At 44.1% G+C, this 22980-nt stretch overlaps 5 protein-coding genes across 8 annotated transcripts in view; 4 read left to right on the plus strand and 1 right to left on the minus strand.

Annotated features, from left to right (window-relative positions):
* lbhl (LBH regulator of WNT signaling pathway, like) overlaps positions 1–3977 on the minus strand; it is a 6241-nt gene extending 2264 nt beyond the window's left edge. For all 3 annotated transcript variants that reach the window (XR_004789762.2, XM_035622479.2, XM_047335551.1), the window contains exons 1-2: positions 3629–3977; positions 22–97 (exon numbers count right to left, since the gene is read on the minus strand). Coding sequence is in view for 2 of the 3 variants with exons in the window: in XM_035622479.2 (XP_035478372.2) it covers positions 22–84 (63 nt within the window). In the remaining variant the exon portion in view is untranslated. The remainder of the gene's footprint in view (positions 1–21; positions 98–3628) is intronic.
* Positions 3978–5615: 1638 nt separating this feature from the next.
* On the plus strand, positions 5616–9104 carry polr2i (RNA polymerase II subunit I). The gene is made up of 6 exons (XM_035622478.2): positions 5616–5828; positions 5968–6022; positions 6703–6776; positions 7055–7129; positions 8034–8085; positions 8857–9104. The coding sequence occupies exons 1-6, from the start codon at positions 5767–5769 to the stop codon at positions 8917–8919; spliced, it is 381 nt and encodes a 126-aa protein (XP_035478371.1). The 5' UTR covers positions 5616–5766; the 3' UTR covers positions 8920–9104.
* Positions 9105–9761: 657 nt separating this feature from the next.
* pglyrp5 (peptidoglycan recognition protein 5) lies at positions 9762–12346 on the plus strand. Of its 2 annotated transcripts, none has more exons than XM_035622476.2 (5): positions 9762–10138; positions 10451–10560; positions 10647–10842; positions 11120–11238; positions 11369–12346. In XM_035622476.2, exons 1-5 carry the CDS (start codon positions 10107–10109, stop codon positions 11542–11544), a joined length of 633 nt encoding a protein of 210 aa, XP_035478369.1. In that variant the 5' UTR covers positions 9762–10106; the 3' UTR covers positions 11545–12346. The 2 variants fall into 2 exon arrangements, with proteins under 2 accessions (XP_035478369.1, XP_035478370.1); XM_035622477.2 differs by lacking the exon at positions 9762–10138 and adding an exon at positions 10286–10318.
* Positions 12347–13828: 1482 nt separating this feature from the next.
* Positions 13829–16218, plus strand: foxg1c (forkhead box G1c). Its single transcript, XM_035622474.2, has one exon. The coding sequence runs from the start codon at positions 14340–14342 to the stop codon at positions 15669–15671; it is 1332 nt and encodes a 443-aa protein (XP_035478367.2). The 5' UTR covers positions 13829–14339; the 3' UTR covers positions 15672–16218.
* A 3509-nt stretch (positions 16219–19727) lies between these two features.
* snrpd2 (small nuclear ribonucleoprotein D2 polypeptide) lies at positions 19728–22980 on the plus strand. The gene is made up of 3 exons (XM_035623771.2): positions 19728–19880; positions 21153–21332; positions 22580–22980. Coding segments are annotated over exons 1-3 (357 nt in total). The 5' UTR covers positions 19728–19878; the 3' UTR covers positions 22755–22980.

Here is a 22980-nt window from a genome sequence, read left to right on the forward strand (position 1 = left end):
TCGAGGATTGAACATATATACCTGGAAAGCCAATCTTTGGTCCTTCCGTTGCATGTCTTCACAGTTCGGATCTTGACCACTCATCTCCTCCGTCCCTCTGCAGAAACACAATGAGATTAGAAACCGTCGTGAACTATAGATAGAATCAAATAGAATGGAATAGAATCCTCCTCAGGCCGTTCACTCGCTTCAAACCTTTAGCTCTGTTTGCTTACTATCAACACGGCAGATCCCCGAGATTTAAAACTGTTTTACTTTATAAATGCAGAAACATCCTTTAGCATCCTATTAAAGCCGACGTAGAACCCCCAGAGACCCCGCCCCCCCCCCCCGGTATCCGTGTGGAATCTCTGCAGAAACTCATAGAAATCCAACTTGTTTAGAGTTCATTAAAAAGTCTAGGATGTGTTGGTTTTGGGTGGATCTTTGTTTAAGGACACGTTCTTATAGAAACAAAGATCCTCTGTGGTTTTGGATGACGGATCGATTTTATCGGTCTGGGATCATGTGGCTATCTGTACGATTTTTTGCCTCTGAAATACTTTACTCTCCAACAAAACATGCTAACGTCCTCCTCACTGAATTGCATTCGCACGACATTAGATGTCACATGGATTCGGTTGTAGACCAGATTCCATAAATCTCTACATGTTTGCGCATGGGAATGTGACATCTCGAGAGTCTGTGTGACACCACATGGTAAAAAGAATCTTCCACCTTTGGGCTTTTTACAGTGGCATGTCATTCTCATTGGATCAAAATCCAGTATCTGGTTGGTCGGATCTTTTTCCCCTCATCTCATTGGCCAAAGCTGCAATAACCTGATAACAAAAATGGACGATGTCCTTCGACGCTCATATTTTATTTCCTGACGGAACAAATGTGCTGCTTTGGCAAACAGCCGTAAGCCTCGGCTAGCAGCCAAAGCCTTTAATATCTCTGTGTCACTATCTGCACATCAAGGTGACCTTTTATCAGACAACTGTACTGTAACGTTCACAACCCGCAGTGTCCATAAAGTGATGATGCAAGGATGAGCCATGTGTCCACATCCAGCGTCAATCTGTTTATAGTCTCCGGAGGAGCCGACGGGAGGGATTAAGAAGAACTGAGGATCTGTCCGAATCCTCTTTTCATCCCTCTCTCTTTTGCGCCGTCGCCGTCTCCGTCTCTCTCCCGCTCAGTGTTTGCTCTCCGTCTCTCTCCGCAAATACCAATCATGCTTTGTTTTCATCCTGAGGCCTGGTGTAATGACACAATCTGTTCAATCTGTAATGAAATTTCAGTGTGGAGACGGATCTAATGTCTGCTCCTCATCTTTTAGACTCTTGAATGAATCAAACGCTTTTTCGTAAAAAGGTTCTTGGTCATTTTTCTTCCTGGAAACGGGGCGTGGACAATGTTTCTGCACACTGAGTGTAAAATCTCAAAGCATGGTTATATGTTACTGATGTAGAGGAGAGGGCGCAACACGAGAATTTGCTTTTGCATTCGAAGGATATAATAAACTGAGCAGACGTCACACCTGCTCGATATGATGAAGGGTGTTGTGCAAATGTCTGTCTTGAAGCCCCAGTATCTGGCGCCATCTGGTGGTAAAGTTGCAAACCGCAACCGGCCGAGCGACCGACAGGGGACACTTTATGGCGGCGCACCACTGATTCCATTTCCGGTTTCCGGCAGCGTCTGAAAATTCAACATGAGCGCGACGTATTCTGGAGCGTTTAGTTCAACAACCGTATTCAACACGACGTGGAAACACGGAGGTCGGGTCCACCTCGCGGAACTATATTTAACTCATTCAGAGTTGATGATTATACATATATGAACACATAGTTATGGACAATATGCTCAATTTCTGTGAACAAATTCCTCTAAATATTACACACTGTAGCTTTAACTCTTAGACCGTTTGCTCTAGTTGCCAGGTTGGTCGCCCTTTGTCATACATTTACTGAGACTGACCGTTTCCATGGAGACAGCCATTCTGTCCGTTAGATGAGGCCATTGTGCTCAGAGAGCCAAATACACCCACAGAGACCGGAGGTAGGCAGGTTCTTTTGGGGGGGGGGGGGGGGGCGCCATGCACTGACCACTTGTTGATCTGTGTAAACAAACCAGAAAGCCTCCGTCTTCCTGAGTCGGCGCCAACTGCATCAATTTTCCATCACAACGGAAGGTTGTTTTTTTTATTTCACTTTATTTCACAAACGGCTGCTATGTCAATCTAAACTTTTGTGTTTGATCCAGACTGAAACATCTCTTTAATTTCCACTTACGAGATCTCCACCTCTCAGCCCTCATTCTCCGAGACTCCCAAACTCTGAACAACAACTCCTCTGCTCCGACTTTAGCTTGGTTTTTTTCCCCCCTACTTTCAGATTTGACACATTTACGGAACCCGCTTGTCCCTAATCAACGCGCTTAAGTCAGTTTAATGTGGCGAATGAAGGAGGCGCTAAGCCAGTTTGCACAGCTGTCAAAAAAAACGAGGACGCTCCTGCTAAATAGGATCGGCTTTGGGAGGACGGACGCTATCATTTTTATTTGACCCACTTTGTGAATGTGCTCCGTCCCACTGTTCAATTTCTGATATTATGCTGCTGACAACATGCGGCACGCTAAGCTCTCTGTGTGTGTGTGTGTGTGTGTGTGTGTGTGTGTGTGTGTGCCACCTGGGATGGAAACTTTCAGCGGCTCTTATGATGAAGAAGCTTAACCTCCACGTAATCCCACTCATTTACACTCCTTCCGAACACCCACACTCTTCCTCTCAGTCAACAATCAGCCTTTGTGTTCTGCCCGCCAGAAATAAAATAGGAAATTGTAATCTTTTATTTTGAGATGCTATGAATGAAACAAGGCATCAAACTAGAGCCGGTTTTCGTGAAAATCATAAGATGTAGTGAAGAGACACCCAGAGCTCGTTGAAACGTTCAGGTTAAAAGATCCACAAGCCGATTTGACAGGTGTCATTCACTCCATCGGAACATGTCCGTAATGATCCCGAGTCAAATGATCAGAGAAACACTTTCCTCTTCCGTCGAAACCAAACAGGCGACAGTTGTAGTGTCATCGGGCGGAAGACGACATGTTCCTTTTTAAACTTCCTCTGCAACGCAATGTTCGAAAGTACTTTATGAAAAACCACTGAGGAAATTCTGAGGTCACATAACAACAGACCAGGAGGATTTCCTGTTGTATCACACCAACAAACCTTTACTGGGGTTTTTTTAAATGTAAACTCCCGTTTGCCCAGGACGACCTGAGGCGACCTCTGGAAACCTTCAGACAAAACCCTCAGACGTGGAGCACGAGCAGATTCATTTACAAATTATTTTTTCTTTCGCTTTGTCTTCTCTCCGTCCGACACCGAATGCACCATCATGCTTTCTTTTTTGACCTCAAACTCGCCGTCTTGCACCTGAAACAGCTCCGAAACACTGAGCCTCCTCCATCTTTTGATCTGTTGTTATCTCTTCTTTTAATTTGTGCATCCAGCTTTCTCCCCGGGAATTCCTCTCATCCCACTCTCGCTCTGGACCTGACCACACGTGACCTGATCGCATCTCCATGACCCTTCTACTGAGGTCCTCACACACACACACACACACACACACACCCTCACCCCTCGGATGCGGCCGGGCAGAAGTCTTCTTCTGCATCTTGGTACAGCTCCACGGTGGTGAAGCCCGACTCCTCCACGGTGAGCACAGGTGACTGGAGCGGGGGCGCGGAAGGGGGCGAGCGGCTCCCGCAGCGTCCCCCCTCCGCAGAGCCTCCGGCGAGGCTGTTGGCCTCCAGGGCGAAAGCCTGGGTGGTGGGTTGTTGTTTTTTTTGTAAACCCTCAGAGATCCTAAAAGGTGTAAAGCGGAGGATCAGGAGGTGGAGGCCTGGATTCCTTGTGTCCCTTGTCCGGATCAGTGCGGAGTCTGCCTACACGCGCTCCCTTGTCTCCTGTATCCCACTTCCGTCCTCATGTCTCTCTGGATGTCCCCTCCCCTGGGCCACCCGACCCCACCCCACCCCGCTGCCGGGCTTTGCAGAGGAGCGGGATTAACGTCTATTTCGATTACGGAGGCTGGATGGGTGACGTCAGCCCGGCTACTCTGATGAGTTGGCACAGTGGGATGCTGGTGCTCATCTGTCAGGGGAAAAACGCATAGAGGGCAAACCCATGGCACATGGCCCGACTGACGACGGAGGCTAAACTGACTCTGGATGAGTTTAACTGCCCACAAAATAGTAATTTTTTTTAGTATTAGTTCCTTTCTGTCATTCAAATCCTCTCTCTCTCTCTCTCTCTCTCTCTTTCCAACTGTGTGTGTGCTGCTGCTCCATGAGTGGATTTAGATTTGGGCGATTCATGGAATTAGCCCAGGGATAAAGGGCTCAGGGGTGGGGTGGGGATATACTGTATATATAACAGGCACCAGCTATTGCTAAAGAGACAGAGCGCTGTTCACGGGCAGTGTGTGTGTGTGTGTGTGTGTGTGTGTGTGTGTGTGTGTGTGTGTGTGTGTGTGTGTGTGTGTGTGTGTGTGTGTGTGTGTGTGTGTGTGTGTGTGTGTGTGTGTGTGTGTGTGTGTGTGTGTGTGTGTGTGTGTGTGTACAGTAATCCCCTCTGTAGGCCAAATCGGCAGGCTATATATGGACCAAGGTGGCAAAGGCGTCGGTGCAACATGAAGGGTGATCTGTTTCTGCACAACTTTGGAGTCCGGTGAATGAAAAAAAGCAACCTGTAATCTGTGTGTTCTGCATTGATCAGGGCCGTGGTCGTTGCTTTCTCGCTTTTACAAATATTTTCACACGCATCCTCCACTACAGTGTCTGCGCAGGGCATCGCTGCAAATCAGTTGCTCTCACAACTTTGGCTTTTGGAGAACCAACGACACCTGTTTATACAGTAAACACCTGCCAGCGGCAGCACCACCACAACTGACCGACAGTGTGTGTTTGTGTGTATGTGTGTGTGTGTGTGTGTGTGTGTGAGGATATCGTTGTGTTAATTTCTCAGGTCTGCTTCTATAATCCTCCTCCTGGCTTTGGTTTACCCTCTAATTCTGTTTCATCCTGCCGCACTGACAACGTAGAGAAATGTGACCACAACTTTAAGGAATAGAATTTTTGTGTGAGTTTGTGTGTGTGTGTGTGTGTGTGTGTGTGTGTGTGTGTGTGTGTGTGTTTGTGTGTTTGTGTGTGTGTTTCTATGAAAGAGAAATGTAAAAACCATACAAATTATTAAAATTTGTGAGCACAACATTTTTTTGCTCTTACCCATTTCTACCATTTAATTATGGTCACTATCATCTTGTCATGTGTCTGTGACAGCAACACAGAAACAATTATCATATTCTGAACTCCGTCACTTAACACCACATTTGCAGATAGGAGGTCTGCAGGTGTGTCATTACTGAGAATTTGAAAAATCCTCACAAACAGTGTTGGACAGTGCAGAGTCAGACAGCTGTCTTTTGTCAAGTACATAGAAACAATACAAGAAATATGTTCAATCTGTCACAGAGTTACAGCCGTAGGAGTAAAGTCATTATGACATATAAATAATAAAAACTATGTTTTTATTCGGTCCTCCAGCGCATAGGGGGCGCTGTTCGGTGAAATCATCACATGTGTTGGTGGTAGTACACGCATGCGCAGAAGACGTGTTTTCAAACGACGGGCGGAAGGCGAACGAGGTTCACTTCACTTGAGCATCGCATTTGTTGCCCTTGTCAAAGTTTAACTCTCCACACATAAGTTTCTCCGATGGATCTGGAAACCGGAACGTACGAGCCAGGATTTGTTGGGATACGGTTTTGTCAGGAATGGTGAGTCCGTGGCCGAATAGAGTACATATCAGGGTTAGCCCGGCTAGCTAGCTAGCTAGCTAACTAGGCGCTTGCTAACCTTGGTGGTGTGTTTTGCGAAACAAAACCCCGCTAAGAACCCAACGACTCTGTTTTGCAGCAACAACATGTTGTACCCGAAAGAAGACAAGGAGAACCGCGTCCTGCTCTATGCGGTAAGTGTCGTGTTGGAAACATCCGTGTAGCTTAAGACAGTTGTGACGCTGCAGTGGATTCAGGCTGTCCTCTTCCTGTCGTCTTTTCCTGACCACTGGTCCTTGACCTCAGTGGAAAACGTCATGAGGTCAAGGAAAGGTGCCAAGGAGGATTCGTGGGACTTGGGAAAGGCCGACGTCACCTGTACATTAAACTACGTCATATTATGCGACGGCGGATGTTATTGACGTGGGTCTGAAGCACATCAGATGATAATGGGTCACTTACATGATGATGTCTCTTCTAGGTCATATTCATATTCCTCTTCTTCTACTTCAGATTTAATCTTTTATGTTTGTGCATGGCGCGTCATGTTAAATATCGCTGCCGCAATGAATTGTGGGGGCGTCTGTCTCTCCTTTCCTTTTGCATTGGAAGGTCCAGTGTACTCAAGGCTAAAGGAGATAGGAAAAGGACGCACTGAAGCACCTTTCCTATGCATGTAGAGAATCCAAACAGCCGCCGGTCAAATCCTTCCGGGTCACGTCAAGATTTTGGAAACTTCCTTAAGCCAATTTGACAATTCCTAAATCTTGAAGTGTCCCGGAAGTGGTTCACCGGCAATTCATTTTGCTGCTTTGTTTGCTTTGCGTTTGTCTTGTTTTCTTATTTTAACTTTTAATCTGATCTCCACCCACAGTGCAGGAACTGTGACTACCAGCAAGAGGCGGACAACAGCTGCATATATGTCAACAAGATCACCCACGAGGTCGAGTGAGTAATAAAAACCACCGCGGCCAACAAGCTACCAACATGGTGTTTAAACTTGAAACTGACTAATACAGTTAGAATATGCATCTCAGTTTCATATCCTGTTTTGAAGAGCTCAAAATAAAGACAAGTTACTGAATTAGATTACATTTCTTGAAACCCAATCTGGCCTGTGATTTAATGGGAAGATCGGTAAGAGATTATACTTAGTTGGTTTTAACTGTGCACGAACAAACCACAGAGGATCTTCAATCCTCTTCCTTTGTTCTCTCTCTGTCCAGTGAGTTGACGCAGATCATCGCCGACGTGTCTCAGGACCCGACTCTACCAAGGACAGAGGACCACCCCTGTCCCAAGTAAGTCTCACCGTGATTAGTGGACCACAGTCACTGTCTTTGTTTTGTTACTTGTGAAAACTCTTTGTTTCGTTAATTTTTCGTGCAAACATTAAGTTAGAGTTGGATAAGGCAACCGCTCTCAGTAGTTGAAAAACAACTCAGGCAGACGTTCCAGCTTCAGCAAGTGATTATTTAATCACCGGAAGTCGACTCCTTAACAAATCTATTTTTAATAAACGCTGACAACTTACCTGGTTATTTTTGTCGAACATACTAATCTAACATGCACACTTGGAAAAACAAAAATATTTGATGAGCATTTACACATCTAGATCTTCGAATCTTTATTACTATTATTATTATTATGCTCTCGTCTCACGGCGTTTGAGCTACGTACACTGTTTTCACATCAAAAAATCTGGCTAACTCATCACGTAATGGCTATAACTCATCTAAGCTCTAATATATTTGAGTGATTTCATATTAATTTTAAACATGGAAATTTCACCTAAAACTGGCCTGTAAGGGGGCCATGGAAGCTGTGATTGCTGCAGTTCTTTTTTCATTGAAATAACACTCATCTAGCGACATCACGTTGGCGCAATGGGCTGCGTTGTCGCCTCCCAGCTAGAAGACTGTCAGTTCGAATCCAGGTTTGCGTGATCTGTCTGAGCAAAAAGTGTGTCACTGTGCTTTGCAGCAGTCGATCCTGGGCATTCACACCGAATTTGCAACAGGAAATGCGCTTCTAGTCTTATTTGAGTTTTCCATTTTCCTTTGCTACCTGAATAGTGTGAGATAATAGTAGAAACTGCAATAAACACACTACATCATTACTTGTGACAATGTGACAACAGCAGTTGTTGCTTTTTAAATAAAAGTCTTTTTTTTAACATGTTGCCTGCGGCACGTCTCTTTCCAGGTGTGGTCACAAGGAGGCAGTGTTCTTCCAGTCGCACAGTATGAAGGCTGAGGTAATGACCTTTGGTCTTTATATAGTTTATTACATAGATGTGTTGAGGAGCATGTTAATGAAACATCCACACTTATTCCACTGTCCGACCAAAGTCGCTGATCAAAAACTGGGGGGGAAAAGGAAATATGAATTTGCTCATCACGCCTTTAGTTTTGATTTCAAAGACTCAGTCTTAGATCTACAGTTCTGAGGTTGTTTTCACACCTGTCTTGTTTAGTCCAGACCTTCAGTCTTTTTTCAGTTTGGTCCGAATCAAAATTTCAGGTTCCTCGGACCAACGCTCCAGACTCGGATCAAACTGAACCGTGTTTCGGTTCGTTAGCAGGCTGGAAAACAATTTTTTGGGGATGGTTCGGACCAATTTAAAGGAAGTTGAGGCAGCGAGCTGTCACAGAAGAAGAAAAAGAAGAAGTGTAGCACCTGGGGAGAGGAGGAGACGAAATATTTTACTGCATTTTGGTTTCGACGAAACAATAAAAACACGATTAAACACATAAAAAGTTATTTTCTGAGAAGATGAAAGAGAGAGAGAGGATACGAGAGGACGGCAGAGCAGAAACGGAAACAACACACCAACGTCAGACGCACGCCCGTCTACAAACCAATCAGAATCGAGTGTAGGGAAACGGTGTTGACGACGCAAAATTGCAACTTGACACCAAAACTAACCGGATCAAAAGCAAACAATGTAAATAACAAAAACACAAGCGTTGGTTCGGAACTTTCAAGTGTGAAGACGTCGTAACGAACGCTGTGTTTGTCCCGACAGGACGCGATGAGGCTGTACTACGTCTGCACGGCTCCTCACTGCGGACACAGGTGGACAGAGTAATAAATCGTGGTGATGACGAAAGAAGAGACATTTTTTTATTCTACCACCTCGGGCAGAGTTTGTCGATCTGTGTATGACGTGTTACCAGCTTGTGAATATTATGTACCTACAGTTGTTGTTTTTTTACAGTTGTCATTTTCAAATGTGTTTTTTTTTTTTTTTTTAGATTAAAAGAATCAGTTGTTTCTAATGTCTCTGAGCCTTTACTGAAAAATGTCAAGAATATTTTTGTAAACATTCACATTCATTACATGACACTTAATTTGGTGAGTTGTTTTCTGTCTATTTAAAGGGGCAGTGAGAGATTTTGATCCAATGCGCTTTTTTGTAAAATTCAGCGAATATTTCCTCACCATCCGCGAGCTGTCTGTTCTGCTGGGGGGGAATCCGGTTTGGCGGTGCAGCCCCTGTCTCAGTTAACTGCAAACCCCCAAAAATTATGCGGACGGCTATATTTACTTCCCGGTCCCCTTCAGAGACGTGCTGGCGACAGATGCTACGACCAAGGGTTATTGGCCTTGTGGTAAGCGCGTCACGTCTCCCGTTGCCGAGGCTGCGGGTACGAGCCCCGACCAGTGGAGTCAAAAACAATAACAACAACATAGTATTTCAAGACTTGTTACAATATTTCTGCTGGCTACAGTTGTGTACTTTTTACTTGCTATAGATTTGTGTTGTTTATGTCCTGAAATCATATCACACAATCCCCGCTGATGCGATGATCACAGGATCAAAGGCACACACACACGCTCACACTCAGTCCTGTGATTGGTAACCTCATCGCATAGGACATGTAGTGAATCCTCTCATTCCAATCTTTTGAATCATAACAGACACATTTATACAGAAACCCGGACATGTTGAACTGTATGTGGATAAGCAGTCTCAACTCTCTGCTTGGACTCGGTACAACTTTAGTTTCCTGATAATCCCGACAATCCCTGAAGCGATTGTTGCCACAAATATTGATCCACAATAAATGCCTGCAGGGGGGAATCAGCTGAGATGAGATGTTTCACCCCTTAGATCTCAGTGGCTCATGAGCGTAGCGACGTCTCCCTGCAGCTCTGGATCATTTCTTCAGACTCAGAGCTTTAAAGCTCTATGGAGCTCCACCTCCTCCGCCAGTCAGTCGTCGCCTGCCCGGACCTGTCGTTGGTTCCCGGTGCTTGGTGGATGTTTTCCAAATGGATCCTCTGCAGCCAACTTCCCCAGCAGGGTAGGTGATTTCCTTCCAATCCTGCTCCTCTACATGCTGCAGACAGACGGACTCACTGTACTTCCTCCTGTCAATGTGTTGCCCAAGGGATGTTATTCCACTGTGTCTCCTCAAGCTCCTCATGATGTTTAATATGACTTAAAAAGTCTTGATTGTGGTGAAAAGAAGCTGCAGCATCAGGTGAAATGTCCCACTTCCTCTTTTCTTTTCTTTTTTTAAATGTATATTCCAAAACCAGTTGTTGTGAAACTGCTAACTATTACTCTGCCAAAATGATGTGTGGGGGAAATTAACTTTTGTCTGCTCACGAAGGTGTACTTCCCGTGACCACACCCCCGGGGATAAGCCGGCTGCGCCCTCGGAGGCCGGTCAGTCGTCAGAGCCAGAGGCAACAGCAGAGCACAGAGTTATGGAGCAGCAAGGTACGACAACGAACATGACCCTCAGTGATTGCTCTATTTTTAATACATTTCTTAGCACATCATTTGATTTTGGTTTGTCTTTCCAGTGAGCGTGGTTTCCCGGGCGCAGTGGCAAGCCGCCGCCCCCAAACAGCAGGAGAGGCTGAGGAGCTTGGCCGTCAAAGTAGTCATCCACCACACGGCCCTGCCGAGCTGCGGTGGCCTGCAGGAATGCAAGGACCAGATCTTCAGCATTCAGAGGGCCCATATGACGGAGAGAGGCTTCAGCGACGTCGGGTACAAGTGAGTGGGAAATAAATTGTTATCATTTGATCCACTGTCAATTTTTATTATAGCCCGACCGATAGGGATCTATGGGGGCCGATAACGATAATAGGGAGTACGAGATTTCCAGTACAGATACATAGGCCCATATATAGCTCTGATACCGATATGTCTGCGAAAGGCCAAATCCACCGATATATCGGCCAGGCTCTTATATCTCTATCTGATATCTCTTTATACAGTGACATTAAATGGTTTCTGACAGTTTCAACGTTAACGTTTACTAATGTTTCAGTTTCCTCGTCGGAGCAGATGGCACCGTGTTCGAAGGCCGTGGTTGGGGTGTGGTAGGAGCACATTCCAAAGGCAACAATTATGACTCACTGGGCATTGCCTTCATGGGCAATTTCAACAGTAAGTGAAACATTTTCCTATTGTATTGCGGCAACAATAAAAACACATCACCTGTCGAAGGTGTAGAGCATAAAAACCCGGACAGAAAGCTGCAGAAACAGAGCGTTGACGCCTCTTCTTTTCATTTCAGATGACACGCCGAGCAAAGAGGCCATCTCGTCGGTCAGGGAGCTGCTGCGGTCGGGGGTCTCCCAGGGCTTCTTGTGCAAAGCGTTTACCCTGTTCGGACACAGAGATCTGGGAGTCACACAGTGTCCGGGAGATCATCTCTACGCTGCGCTGCCGCAGCTGAGAGGCAGCACGTAAACGTGTCGACGGAAGATTCGCACACAAACTGAAATCTTTAGTATGAACAGGGGGTCAGTCTGAAGAAGAGCTTTAAAGATAAAAACACTAACTCTCCAATCTTCTTTTTTTTTTTCCCCCCCTTTCACATTATTTTTGACATCAATCTCTTCTCAAAGAGGCAACAGACAACGTTGGTGCCCCCTATTGGTTCTAGGTGGTATTATAGTTTTGTCGCTGTCTTAAAGACGCCAACAAGGACACAGGTACTTTAAGGAGATTAAGGAGAAGAAAAATTTTGTACACTGCTCCACCTACTTACTTTTCTGGCTCCTAGCGCCAGCGTTAGCATCATGGCTAACTCAACGCCTGCAGCCTGGCCACTGTCCAAAGGAGAAAACAATCGTAGAAAATCACAATTTGAACAAATAACCTGGAGTTAAAGGCGCCGTGGTATTAATAAGTCGGCTGGTTGTGATACTTGCTGATCTAGTAGAGAGAAAACGGGCGGCAGCTCTACGTTTTTCTGTCGCCACGACACAGAGGAATTAGTTTTAACACAGTTTGAGTCCTTTTACGCTCGAAGCGAATGCGTGTGTTGTAACAGGAGGTCGTCCGACAGGTTTCACAGCTTGTCTCGTAGCCGAGTAGGCCGTCGCATGGGATGATGACAAAAAAGAAACTGTTTCAACATGTGATAAAAGACTGTCACTGGATTTGGGTGCAATATTTATACAGTGTACAATACATTTTACTTTAGGAATATTTTCCTTGATACTGTTAGTGGATCACGGTGTAAAATAAATATTGACGTGAATTGAAACCATTCTAACATTGATCTGTTTCTAAAATACTTGTTACTTATATCATTATTTGATTTAATTCTTATTTATATAAGTTTGCTCTCGCCCAGACAGGTCAAGTACAAGCGAGTAGCGCTGCTGCAGCTTGGTTTTCAAACCCCCGAGCAGGAAACAAGAAGAATTCATTCAAATAACAAAGAAAGAGGTTTTTATGAAGGCCAACATGTTGTTTTTCATGTGGAGAAGAACAGAGAAAAAACACCCGAGGAGAATAAAAGTGTTTCCCAACAAGTGCTCACTTGTGAGCACAGGGATTATGGATGGAGGCCCCCTATCAGATTAACTAAGAGAAGATACAATATAACAGTTTACATGTCTGGTTCCGGTCGGCGTGCCTGATGTATGCGGTCGACCTGCAAAACAGAAAGAAAATATGAATCGGAATTTCACTCCATGAGTTAACTTCACTTTGTATTTCAGTAAATGAGATTCATACATGAGCTAAGGCTAGGTGTCAAGTTGGCATCTGAGTTGGAAAACGACATGCTGCAAGTCCTTCACACTCATCTGGATGATATCATGTATATTACTATCACACATTTTTTCATATAGGTACGATACCCCACACCTCATCCAATGAAGCTCATGTGTAAGTTTATGTCAGTGTCGATGGTACAATAATATATATAAGTTTGAAGATTACACGAGCGTCATAATTTTGAGAAAGTCCCTCATTATTTCACGTAGCTAAATCTTTCATAAAGTTTTTTCCCATCATATTGGGTAACTAAGTCCTTATTTTGACAGAGATTATTACTTTGAGATACTAGTCATTATTTTTTGATAAATCCTTATTTTGAGTTGAGTCATAATTTTGAGAAAGTAACTCATTATTTCAAATAGCTAGGTCATTTATTTGCGATACTCAGTTATTATTTTGTGTTAGTAAGTTATTTTTGAGAGAGTAGCTCATTGTTTAAAGTAGTAAGTTATTTTTTATTGAGTTTTTCTATCATATTGGGTTATTAAGTCATAATTTAGAGAGATTCTCATTATTTTTGAGTTAGTACGTCATTGTTTTTGACAAAATTTCACATTATAATAACTTACAGGTACTTTAATTTTTTTTTTAACTTTTACTTTTTTTCTACAAAGGCTCCTCCTCACTGTCTGCTGAGAAATGCACTTTCACCTTTATTTTTGAAAGCAACAGAATTAGTATAATATCTATTCACAGATTAATTTCAAGTTACGGTTCTTTTTTTTAATTATGTATAAAATCTTGTAATAACAAGTTGAGAAGGAATCATCTCGCCCTAAATGCTGAAGTGTTACACAACATCCATCTGTCCGTGTTTGTCCGGACCTAGTACCGACAAGACCATTCAGGCTTTCACCTTCTATCTTTTCTTTCTTTCTTTCTTTCTTTCTTTTTTCTTTCTGCCAGACTGTGGTGTCAACAACAAGAAGAAGAGAAGAAAAAAAAGCGAGAGGAGGAAGAAGATTTGAAGATGATGGGGCCCCAGGGGGCGAGGAGGCGCGTGAGAGGGTTGAGTTTCATGAGTCACGGAAGTGTTTTTAATTGAAGCTGAGAGAGTTCAACGATCAGTCACGCAGATTGACAGCATCACTTCGTCTCTGGCTCATTTTCCGAATCCTGCAGATTATTCTTATTTTTTCTTTCAATGGCCTAAAAGTACAGGCTGTGCGCAATTTTAAGATTCCAATATCTTCTGCTGTGTATTCAATTTATTTCTCGAAGCAAGTTACTTGGAGTTCTTCTGTTCTTAAGGACCAGGTCAAAGCAGAGGATCGTTCACAACTTGTACTCAAAGTAATCCACTACTTTTGAAGCCTCGCGTCCCGGGCCGCTGTGATCATGCGCACGTGTTGTCACCAGCGGACCCGTGCGTCTTTACGCTCTTTGGATCGGCGCCTCTTCGCTCCGCGGGCTCAGTGAGCCGCTCTGCTCCGACCGCCGAACAACTCCGAGGACTGTCCCAACTCGTTGAGATGGACGATCTGGAAACTTCCGAGCGGTTCTTCCACAAGTCGTCGTTCAGCATCAGCAGCCTGTTGTGGAGGCGAGAGGGGGCGACGACGGCGACGACGACGACGACGAGGGACCGGGAGTCTGCGTCTCCGACTCCGTCCCGCAAACTGCGCGTCGCGGCGCATCCAGGGAAATCCAGCCAGGAGGAAAAGTGCGAGAACCCTCCGCAACAGTGCGCAAAGGAAGAAAGTAAAGCTGCAAATGGAAAACGAGAAGGGAGCATCAAGGGAGAATCCAGGGAGGACAGCGTCAAAGCCGAGAAGCCTCCGTTCAGCTACAACGCGCTCATCATGATGGCGATCCGCCAGAGCGCCGCGCGGCGGCTCACGCTCAACGGCATCTACGAGTTCATCATGGACAACTTCCCGTACTACCGACAGAACCGACAGGGCTGGCAGAACTCCATCCGGCACAACCTGAGTCTGAACAAGTGCTTCGTCAAAGTGCCGCGCCACTACGACGACCCGGGCAAGGGCAACTACTGGATGCTGGACCCCTGCAGCGAGGACGTGTTCATCGGCGGCGCGTCGGGGAAGCTGCGCCGCAGGACCGCGTCCGGCTCCAGGGTCAAACTGGCGCTGAGACGAGGAGGAGGAGGAGGAGGAGGAGGTCGCCTGCAGGTGTCCCCCGGCGCCGCCGCGACCAGTGTGACCGTGGCCGCGGCGGGTTCGTTTTACTGGCCGGTGCCGCCGTTCCTGCCGCTGCAGACGCCCGTGCGCACCGGCGGCCTCGGCGCGGGGACTTACCTGAGCGCGCACCCTCGCTTCTCCAGCCACCACGCCGCCGCGTCGATCGTCTCTTCTTCTGCTTCTTCTTCTTCTTCGTCTTCTTCTTCTTCTTCTTCTTCTTCTTCTTCTTCACAGCAGCTGCAGCAGCAGCGGTGCCGGCTGAGCGGACCGAGTTCTGCAGCGGACGCCGTCGACCGGTTCGTGCAGACGCGCCAGGAGATGTCGTACATCGGAGTGCGCTGCGCGCAGTCGCGCCGCCACCAGATCGGCGCCGCCTGCGCCGCCTTCTCCGCGTCCATCCCCGCGTGCGCGCTGCCGCTGTCGGACCCGTGCGCCTTCAACATGATCACCGGACAAGCGAGCTACTTCTACTCGCGCCAGGTTCCGTGCGGCGCGACCTTCGGTCGGTGCCAAGACGAGTGCGCAGCAGCGACCAAGACGTCCCCGGGACACTTCGTAGCCAGGGCGGGTCCCTCGGAGCTGCCGGGATGCTGCGGGGACTTCCCGAATTATTGTCCTCAGATCAGCCCGAGTCCTCCTTCGTCTTGGAATATAGAAAAATAAAGTGACAGGTACATAACACTACCCAATATGTAAGATTTACAATATTACTGTAGCATTTAGATGAAGATGGTAAATGAACGGCTTACAACAAAAAACCTGCGTACTGACTTGTCTTGACTTTATGAGAAGCCTGGATAATGAAAGATATTCTGCAACATTAACTTTTTTGTGTGTCTAAATTGAAACCGACAGTGTTTTTTCACTATACTTCAAAAATCATCATATTTTTTGTTAAGTGCACAAAAAGGACAATATTTGTCAGGGTCTTGCAAAAAAAATATTATAATAATAAGATCAAAACTTCTAACACCAAGTTCATTTTATATAAAACAAGGGACAGGGTCAAATATTCTTTTTTTTTTTTTTAAATATGATTTATGGCCATTTTGGTTTGCGTCTCTCAGATGAAACTATAGAAGTTTCATGAATCATTTTTCACACTTGTTTATGCACTTGTCAGTGACACTGACTGAAGTGATATTTGCGCCTGGTCACTGTTTTAGGCCTCAATGAAGTGATCCACTGCATAATGCAAAAAAAATTACAAATCATAATTATGAATGAAATAAAATAAATAAATACAAAAAAAAAAGAAATCATATCTGTGTCTGACGTGATTTATTCTAACCGGCATGTTATCCAACACCTTTTTGTCGCTATGAGGAAAAAATACATGTCATTTTTAGATATGAATTATTTTTAATGCGTTGAAATCTCCTTGAACACCTTAAAACTACAGTGTCAGATGAAAACTGTAACCGAGTATTTCCTTAACGTTTCCACTAATCGATACTGCATTCCTTTTTTATATTAGCCCACATGTAATTAAACGATAAATAATGCAATATTTTTTAATTGTGTTTTCCTCTCACCTCATTAGGAAATGAATTGCTGTTATTCGCCTGCCTGTTGTTGTTGGAGATTAGAGGCCACACAAGAATAGATTGACGAAATTGTTTCTAGCCAAAGTTTGAAGTTTAGGCCTTGTGATTCTGCACTTTATTCTTTTTATCATAAGATCAGAAACCGCTGCTTTGTGCAGCTCGAAGCTCCTCGTTGACACTGACGTGTGATGTCACTTCCAACAGGTCGACAGGACGTTTCCTGGCGGATCTTCATCGATCTGTCTTTTGTTTCACTCACTGACATCACTGCCTGTTAAACTTTCCCTCACCTCTCCCCTCCTCAGATAGACTTTGTGTTTTTTTAAATACATGTGCTGTGGTGATATGTACAGGTACACAGACGATAGAGCCGCTCTCCGGACGAATGCCTCCCCTGAAAACAAAAGACTCTTTGTGTGACGAGACCCCCGAACCCGTCACCTCTCCACACACAGTCTGTCTGTGGTAACAGCAGACTGGGCCCCGGATCAGGTGTAAACTCCACTGTGTTGGCAAACTCCCGGGTCTGGATAGGTAACGAAGATAATAATATTTTCATTACTGGCATATTTATATACATGAGTAATTGTGATGGCAGCCGGAGAGAGAGAGAGAGAGAGAGAGATGTGAATCAACAGGTCTGTGGTGCAATGTAGAGTTTTTTGTTCCCCGGAGGCAAAAGTAAGAAGATACTGTTATATATATATAGTGTAATAAATAACTCGCCGTATTTCCTCTGACAGCTCTGCTAATAACCACAGAGCCATAAATCTGTTGCCATGCGTCTGCTTAACGTTGTGGAGGTAAATAGGCGAATAGAAATATTACGAGGGGTTTTACCACCATAATCCATATACAGGGAAAAGGTTAACGGGACTGTACGGAAAACGAGAAGGGGACGGATTGTGAATTTGAGGGAAGAAAAGGAGGGGACATGTTTTGGTCTTTTAATATTTTACAATGAAAGATTGATATCCTACTTTCCTCTTTCCTTTTAGGATTAATTGTGAATAATAATATGATCATTTTGAAAAAGGAGAGATGTCTTTCCTGCCCTGGAGCCTGAATCCTCTCTGTCGTCAGAACTTTTATTTTCCAGATTGTCAGTTTGAGAGACAGAAAAGATGCTGCTCTGACTGAGCCTAAAACACAGGTTAGGGATCGGAGGGGGGGGGGATGAGGGACTCGGAGCCGTGGATCTCTTGGGGCGGAGGGGACTCGGCCCCCTAAACTGCAGAGGTTGGATTCATGGGTGGCGGCGGAGCTGAGGGGCCGTGGGGGTCGGTATGGGGGAGAGGAGGTCAGTGAGATATGGGGGGAGGGAAGTGGTGGAGGGTTTTGAAGGCGAGGACCAGGGTTCTGAAGGTGATCCAGTGCAATGGGAAACAGGAAGCCAGTGAAGTTCTCCTCTGAGCGATGAGTCGGGCGGCTGCGTTCTGGACCAGTCGGAGTCTGTTGAGTCAGTCTGGGATGAAATGAAGGCGTGGATGAGTCGCTGAGCCGCACACAACTATAGCCGAGCTCTTATGGATCTTCTACCTAAGGCTTACCAAGCGTATACCTCGGACTATAGCTTCCTGACTCGGGGGAGATCACGCTCTCCAGTCTGCAGCCCCGCGGCTCTAAAACTGTCTCACGTTGTCTCATGCTTTATCCTTGTGAAGCACTTTGTGACTGCTGTCTGGGTGTAAGACGCTGTATAAATAAACACTTGACCGTATGAATAGAGTGTATTCGTAATGTAATCTTCCACATTATCAGTGGTGTGTTCTTCTTGCCTCTGTCTGGTGCGAGTGGTTGTAGATTCATCTCTGCTCTGTTAACCGTGGAACTGTTTTCGGATGTGTAAGTCTTTTGGCTGAGCGAGGTGCGCTTCATCAAGACACAGCACAGCTCTGGAAATCAATCCCACACGCACACGCACACACACACACACTCGCCTCACTCAGCAGCACACAGGCGGCCATTATCTGCAGCGAAGTGGCTTCCTCAGGTGGTGGAACCTGCCGCCCTTTGAAATGAGGAGGGTGGGTTGTAGGCTCCACACCCCGAAGGCGTCTGTCTGTCTCTTGCCAGGAAAGCCAATCTCTCAATGTTTCATTTTCAGGGCCGTGTGGACGGTGTAGCCAACATCCCCGTCACACACACACACACACACACACACACGCTCTCTGTCTCTGTCTCTCCCCTCGTTCTCATTGTGTTAAAAGCGGAAGACAAAGAGTTGCCTGTCTGGGTCTGATGCAGTATCCCCTCGTCTGCTCCCTCGGTCATCTCCGTTCCATGTGACGATATCTACAGATATCTACAATGTTTATATTTTGATATTCTGTGCATATCTGTTGCTTTTTTATATTCTGCTATCCGCTTTCCTGCTGTAACACCCAAAGCATGCCCCTGCATTAACATTTTGAATTTTTTTAGTATTTCAGGACTACGGCGGCGAACCACAGGCCCCATCTTTCAAAAGATGAAATGTTCACGGCTTTGGTCGAACATCAGCCTCCATCTTGTAGCCTATAGTTCCAATATGTTGACTGGTTTGTAGCTCGGCATTTGTTTAAACTCATGTGTGAGGTAATTAACACAAAGAAAAAAGTTGTTATTCCTGATTGATTAGTCTGTCAAATGCCAGAATACAGTTTCCACGAAGCCAGAGTCAACTTATCCCAACTGAGCAGCCGTCAAAATCACAAGATAAGAGTGAGGATGAAAGACTGGCACATATTCACATCACACTCAAACAATGAATCATCAGCAGAATTGATGCCAATCAATTTTTTATCTTAATCCACTTGTCAATCAACTGTATTATCATTTCTGTGCTGTAGGGAAGTGGTTGGTTGCCCTTTATATTTTTAATACATTTAGTCTGCAATCTGTGTCTGCACATTCTCAAGTTCTTACTTTTACCTTACTTTTACCTTTGCACTATTTAGAATTTATTATTATAAAAATTACTTATCTTATCTTTTGTAGTTATTTGCACCGTGGGTCGGGGAGGGAACCGTTTTTTTGATTCCTCTGCATGTTAAGTTGACTTAACTTGACTTGGTGGGTAGTGGAGGTCAATAAGGGCCAGTTAATAGCTTCAACGTGTAAAATATTCATCTACACTTGTTAATAATAACAATTTGTAAGTTGAGTATTTGTCTCTGAGTATATGACCCGGATGTTCTTCCGGCACATTTAAGCGCCTTCTCGTTGACCCGGAAGTGGTTGTGTCCACGCGTGAATCGTTGCAGATACGAAGCCAGTCAACCGGTAGATACGAGCGGGACACGAACTGAGGAGAAACTGTTTTTCATTATTAATCAGCAGCCATGTAAGTATTTCTGACGGTCAGTCGGTCTGTAGCAGGACGGACACGTTCAGACTGAGAGCCCGAACTCTAGTGTCGCAGCAGCCGGTAGCTACAATGCTAACCAGGTTAGCATCGGAGAGAGTCAGCGGTGCTAGCTCGCTGGCTAGGCGCCGGTTAGCTGCGGGCGAATCATCCTTTGTGTGTCGTTGGTGCAGTTCCAGGTCCATCCGCGTCTCTGTCGATGTTACAACAACACAATATAAAAGTAATTCGCGCGCTGTGATGCCAAGTTTGAAAGTTAACGCGACGGAAGTCGCACAATAGCATTGGCTAAATGCTAGTTAGCACGATGCTAACACCGACCTGTGAAGTGTGTGTGTGTGATTCGCTGCTTGTGATCAGTTCCGTGTTTCACAGCCTGTAAGAATATTCTGCTATGATTGTGTGTTTGTTTTAACATCTTGTGATTGTTTCGTTCGTCAGATTGAGGTTATTAAGAAGAAAAGTAGTTTCTCAGCCACAATATTCCGGATCTTATGTTTAGAGAGAAAAAGTCCCCATCATGTAACTGTGGTTGTGAATTGAGTTCTGATTGTTTTTAAATAAACACAGATGAAAGTCGCATATCACCGAAAATACCGATATGAGCCTTTCATAGACATAAACACCGCCGATATGAAATCCTTTATTGTACAGAATAAACAATGCAGCATTTTTTTATTCAATATAATTATTACATTTTACATGAAGTAAAATTTTTATTTTTTTACTTCAAGTTCTATATATTTGGTTGTATTTGTTTTCTTCATAGTTAATAGTGATAACGTTTATGATTGATATTGGTATCAGCCCCCCAAAAGGATCCGTATCAGTCGGGCTCTAATGTGAATAACAATAATATTATTTATGTAATGTTTTGATATTTCCAGTACAACATTAAATCGGAATTCATTGTTTACCTGCTAGTTTTTTCTTAACTGCTTAATTGACTGTGTAATAGTCAAAATTCAATTTTTCCTCAAATGTAGATAATTAACATAAAACATAACTTTCTACCGACAATAAAATAAAATGTAGACTGGAACAATTGTGTGAGTACACATTTGATAAGGTGACGCTCTAAGTCGTTTAACGTGAAATGGCCTTAACGTCACCTAATTTGCTAAAGCAGCGATCAATAATCACCAAATTTCTCTCAAATATGTCTTTCATAAACACCTTTTTGAAAGGTATGTCATATGCCACTCACCAATTCTGAAAATACTTATTCATTGTGTGTGTGTTGTCCATCAGGAGTTTGTTAACGAAGCCCAAGTCGGAGATGAGCCCCGAGGAGCTCCAGAAGCGAGAGGAGGAGGAGTTCAACACCGGCCCCCTGTCGGTGCTCACCCAGTCGGTGAAGAACAACACGCAGGTCCTCATCAACTGCCGCAACAACAAGAAGCTGCTCGGCAGAGTCAAGGCCTTCGACAGGTGATCAGATGACACGTTTGTGTGTATACAAGTGTTTCGTTTGATGCCTTTTTTAAAAACATATAAATTATTAGAATTTTGGTTATCTAAATAGAGGGGTGGCAATTTTACTCATACCAACAATCTGAATTTTTCTTTCATGGTATATTTTTCATATCTGCGGTGAGCTTCCTCTTCCTCAATGGATTTTAACTGCTCTGATATGGTCGCCATGATCCTTTATGTGTAGAGATATGAAAATACTGCTCAAGCACCTGTCCATACAACTAGGGTCCGACCGATATGGACTTTTGTGGGCCTATATTGATATTATTATTATCAGTACAAGATTTCTGATACGATACATTGGCCCATATATATATATGTATATAATTTTGTATTAATCTCTCAATGATTCCTAAGATGCCGTTATCAAACCTTCATGGCAAAGAAATGTAATTGAGGTTTGATATTTTAGTTTGACCATAAACTTTATCATAAATAACTATAAATAAAAATGAAAACACAAAAACAATCAAATATATAGAATATATATGAATTAAAATATCGTTTAACATGTGAATTATTGTTCGGGCTCCACGTATTACTAAATATTATACTGTATCATAGATAAGATCAGTAACTATTTCAAATCAAACATCAACAAAAAACAAAGTAACATTAAAAAAATGAATAGCATGTTCAGACACATCTGACTCATTGATAAACTGATGACTACAAACAGGCTGCTTGTGTGAAAACCTGATATGGATTTTAATAAATATCACAAAAGGAAGTGGTTTGATACTTTTTAATCATCTCAAATGCTTTCAAAGGTAATAAATGTATCACTTATACAGAAAAAAATACAGAGGGAAAGATTACAAAAATCTGTCGTGATTAAAATAACCTATTTCCCTTATTAACAAATCGATCATCTATATACCATTTATACAGATGATTAATTGAAATCTATATAACATTTGCACACACACACGTACGTCATTTCTTTTCACGCATTATTACTTTTTTCAATCGCATTATAACCTAATATTTTTGTCATATTTTTATAGTTTCACTTCCTTTATATTACATTTTTTGTTGTCGTTTCTATTCTCTTTGTTCTTGCACTGCTCTACTTTTTAAATTTGCTTCATCTTCCCCTTATTTTTTTATTTGCTATGTTTTATTTTGCACCAAATCACCAAAGCAAATTCCTTGTTATGAGAACACAGTTGTGATTGTGATTCTGATTCTGTGTCCCTCAGACACTGCAACATGGTCCTGGAGAACGTGAAGGAGATGTGGACCGAAGTCCCCAAGAGCGGGAAGGGGAAGAAGAAGTCGAAGCCCGTGAACAAGGACCGCTACATCTCCAAAATGTTCCTGAGGGGCGACTCGGTCATCGTGGTGCTGAGGAACCCTCTGATCACCGGGAAATGAACACTGTCTGAAACCCGACGGCAGTGGACCGTCACTCACGTTCGCCCTTTTTGTTTTTTGTTTCATGTTTTTTTTTTCTTCTTTGACCGATGTCGTCGGGTCACTGCGTGAAATATCGTGTAGACACAAAATTATGTTTCTACTGTTTTGAGGCACATTGGTGCAGGATTTTGATTTTGTTGTCTCCAGAACGTTTCTCATTTTAATAATAAAAGTGATGAAAAGA

This window comes from Scophthalmus maximus, chromosome 11, assembly GCF_022379125.1.
Source record: "Scophthalmus maximus strain ysfricsl-2021 chromosome 11, ASM2237912v1, whole genome shotgun sequence".
NCBI lineage: Eukaryota > Metazoa > Chordata > Actinopteri > Pleuronectiformes > Scophthalmidae > Scophthalmus > Scophthalmus maximus.

Coding starts and splice junctions, on each gene's coding strand:
- polr2i (XM_035622478.2), top strand. CDS start 5,767: ATGGATCTGGAAACCGGAACGTACGAGCCAGGATTTGTTGGGATACGG. Junction 7,130..8,033: donor GAGGACCACCCCTGTCCCAA/GTAAGTCTCACC, acceptor GTCTCTTTCCAG/GTGTGGTCACAAGGAGGCAG. Junction 8,086..8,856: donor CGCACAGTATGAAGGCTGAG/GTAATGACCTTT, acceptor TTGTCCCGACAG/GACGCGATGAGGCTGTACTA.
- pglyrp5 (XM_035622476.2), top strand. CDS start 10,107: ATGGATCCTCTGCAGCCAACTTCCCCAGCAGG. Junction 10,139..10,450: donor CAGCCAACTTCCCCAGCAGG/GTAGGTGATTTC, acceptor CTGCTCACGAAG/GTGTACTTCCCGTGACCACA. Junction 11,239..11,368: donor CTTCATGGGCAATTTCAACA/GTAAGTGAAACA, acceptor TTTTCATTTCAG/ATGACACGCCGAGCAAAGAG.
- foxg1c (XM_035622474.2), top strand. CDS start 14,340: ATGGACGATCTGGAAACTTCCGAGCGGTTCTTCCACAAGTCGTCGTTC.
- snrpd2 (XM_035623771.2), top strand. Junction 21,333..22,579: donor AGAGTCAAGGCCTTCGACAG/GTGATCAGATGA, acceptor TGTGTCCCTCAG/ACACTGCAACATGGTCCTGG.